General features: G+C 35.9%; 1 protein-coding gene across 1 annotated transcript; it reads right to left on the bottom strand.

The window, feature by feature from the left end:
* Window positions 1-773: 773 nt before the first annotated feature.
* LOC147494418 (subtilisin-like protease SBT5.3) lies at window positions 774-2051 on the bottom strand. Its single transcript, XM_086568870.1, has 3 exons — window positions 1840-2051; window positions 1136-1670; window positions 774-923 (listed from the first exon to the last, which is right to left on the bottom strand). Exons 1-3 carry the CDS (start codon window positions 1974-1976, stop codon window positions 825-827), a joined length of 771 nt encoding a protein of 256 aa, XP_086424996.1. The 5' UTR covers window positions 1977-2051; the 3' UTR covers window positions 774-824.
* Window positions 2052-2334: the final 283 nt, after the last annotated feature.

Genomic DNA, 2334 nt, shown 5'->3' with positions numbered 1-2334 from the left:
CATGACACCTAACTTAAATGGGAAGAAAATTTTTTTAATGGCATTTGGGTTATTATTTTGGCAATGAGTATTTTGGTCATATTTTAAAAGCCAACAGTTTGACCTCGGTTGACTCACCATCAAGAGACAAAACTAGGATATAAACATAATATTCCAAAATAAAAGGTAGAAGCCCAGTGGCACCAATTATGACTAATATCTAAGCATCTTCAAAAAACTAAATATAAATAAAAATAATATCAAGAATGAGAACTCTCCGTTATAGTTTAAATGTGTTGAATTATTATGGAATATATTATGACCCAATGCTAAATAGATATATTTTGGAGTATTTTATATTTTATGTACAGCTAGGAGTAACGATTCCATTTGAAAAAATTAAAACTTACTTGGTAGAATTTATGTAGGAGAACACAATTTGACCATCTGTAATAGATATCAATGAGACGGCCATTCCAAAATCATAAGCTTCAAAAACATTATTTCGATTATCCGTAACTTGAACTACTCCAACAGCTCCCGCTTTTCTTGCCATGTTGTAGCAAGTTGTAGATTTTTCTTCTGATGGTCTAACGAATACAAAGATCTTTCCTCCCACCTTTTCTGGACTGATACTTCCATTACAGTGAAATCTGCCAATTTTGAATAAAATAAGTGAGCAAAACTTGCTTGTGTTAGAGAATAAAAACTATCTTCACTTCGATCATCTAGACCATCAACGTTGAACCCTACAATTTGGGTTCATTTATGGATGAAATGTTTTCTAGAAAGGTAATAAGGAGCTTCCATACATAATAGATATATCTTGAAATATATATATCTTCTTACGGATTCTCTGTTGTTACATTTTCTCCTAGTGCATCCATGTAGCTGACGAGAGGATATAATTTATTCTCCAACTTTGTCAATGAAAAGCTTACACCCTGTTTGGAAAAAAAAGAAAAAGGTTAAGTGTTGTGCTTAAATAGCCTTCCCTGATTTAATAAAAGAAGGTTACATTTTCTTCAACGATAGTAAGAGTAATAATTTGATTAGCAGGAAACGTTTGTGATAGGTTATAAATAAACTCTCCGTCACATCACACTTACCAACTCATCAAGCTAAAAATACTTGACATAAATACATAATACCATACCTTGATCCGCTGTTTGTTTCCAAGCTCTAAAAATGATGTCCATTGTCGATCAATTGTGCTTGCTCCAACTGTTAACAACCATGGGGCAATATTTTGAACAGTAGCCGCAGCTGGCCCTTCATTAGAACCTGCTGTAATTACCACAATGCCCTTCTTCACAGCATGTAATGAACCGATTGCAATAGAGTTATTGCTATACGACGAAGTAGCAGGGGTGCCAAGAGAAATTGATATCACATCAACCCCATCGTGTATTGCCTCTTCAAATGCTGTTAGAACGTCACAATCTATTATATCATCCCCGTAGGTAGAGAAGGCTCCGACCTTATATGACACTACTCGAGCATTCGGTAATCCGCCTTTTGCTGTTCCATTAGCAAAGCCATTTTCATTTGCTCCTAATACAAAGCGACCTCCTGCAGTGGAGAGCGTATGTGTTCCATGACCAAATAGATCAACTGCTGTGGACGATGTAGCATTATACCCATTTTTCTTCTGGCGTACTTTGTCAAACTTTCTCATTGAGATAAGCTTCCTGGAAATTTCTCCATGGTAAGAAAAAAGTAAGTAAATGAAAGTAATTAATTATTAATTAAATGGATATAATGTGGTACACGAGTGATAAGTGATTTAAATTCATGTGTAAGGGACTATTAACTAAGTTTTTTTTATTTTAATTTCATATAAAAAAAAATTAACTATACCTGTTGCAAGAGCTGTTAGAGACAAAGTAATCGTCTTCGTCATTGCAACGACCTTTCCACTTTGAAGGAATTGGTCCCATCCCGTCATCTTTAAAGCTCTGTGACTGTGGGACTACCCCTAAGAACCAAAATAACATGTGTCATTTTATGAAACTAGACATAAGAACCATATAGAAATTATAGAAATCCTTTGAAGGAGTTCCATGTGGTTAAAACGCAAGCACTCCTAATCCAGTTGCCTCATGTATTATAGGTGGATGAAACCTTCTTTTAAAAGTTTAAAGTTGCCAATGCAGAATTGGCATGTGTTTTAAGCCCTTCAGATATTAGGACTGGGCTGGGCCAGCCTAGCCCTAAAGTCAGCATAGGGTGCGGGCAAGGCAGGGTCATAAGCTTAAATCTCAAGCCCATACTCGACCCTTAGCCCTGTTACTGCATCCGTTTCGGCCCTGGCATGTATGTTTTCTTCCTTTTTACCCCCATCAATTTTAAAAC

The sequence above is a fragment of the Coptis chinensis genome, chromosome 6 (assembly GCF_015680905.1).
Source record: "Coptis chinensis isolate HL-2020 chromosome 6, ASM1568090v1, whole genome shotgun sequence".
NCBI lineage: Eukaryota > Viridiplantae > Streptophyta > Magnoliopsida > Ranunculales > Ranunculaceae > Coptis > Coptis chinensis.
Note: the sequence above shows the minus strand (reverse complement) of the source record. Positions and strands in the feature narration are given on the sequence as shown.

Excerpts from the sequence above, each read along its gene's own strand:
- LOC147494418 (XM_086568870.1), bottom strand. The coding sequence starts at position 1,976 with ATGTTATTTTGGTTCTTAGGGGTAGTCCCACAGTCACAGAGCTTTAAA. Across the intron at positions 1,671-1,839 it reads TCTAACAGCTCTTGCAACAG|GAAGCTTATCTCAATGAGAA; the intron begins GTATAGTTAATT and ends AGAAATTTCCAG. Across the intron at positions 924-1,135 it reads GAAACAAACAGCGGATCAAG|GGTGTAAGCTTTTCATTGAC; the intron begins GTATGGTATTAT and ends TTTTCCAAACAG.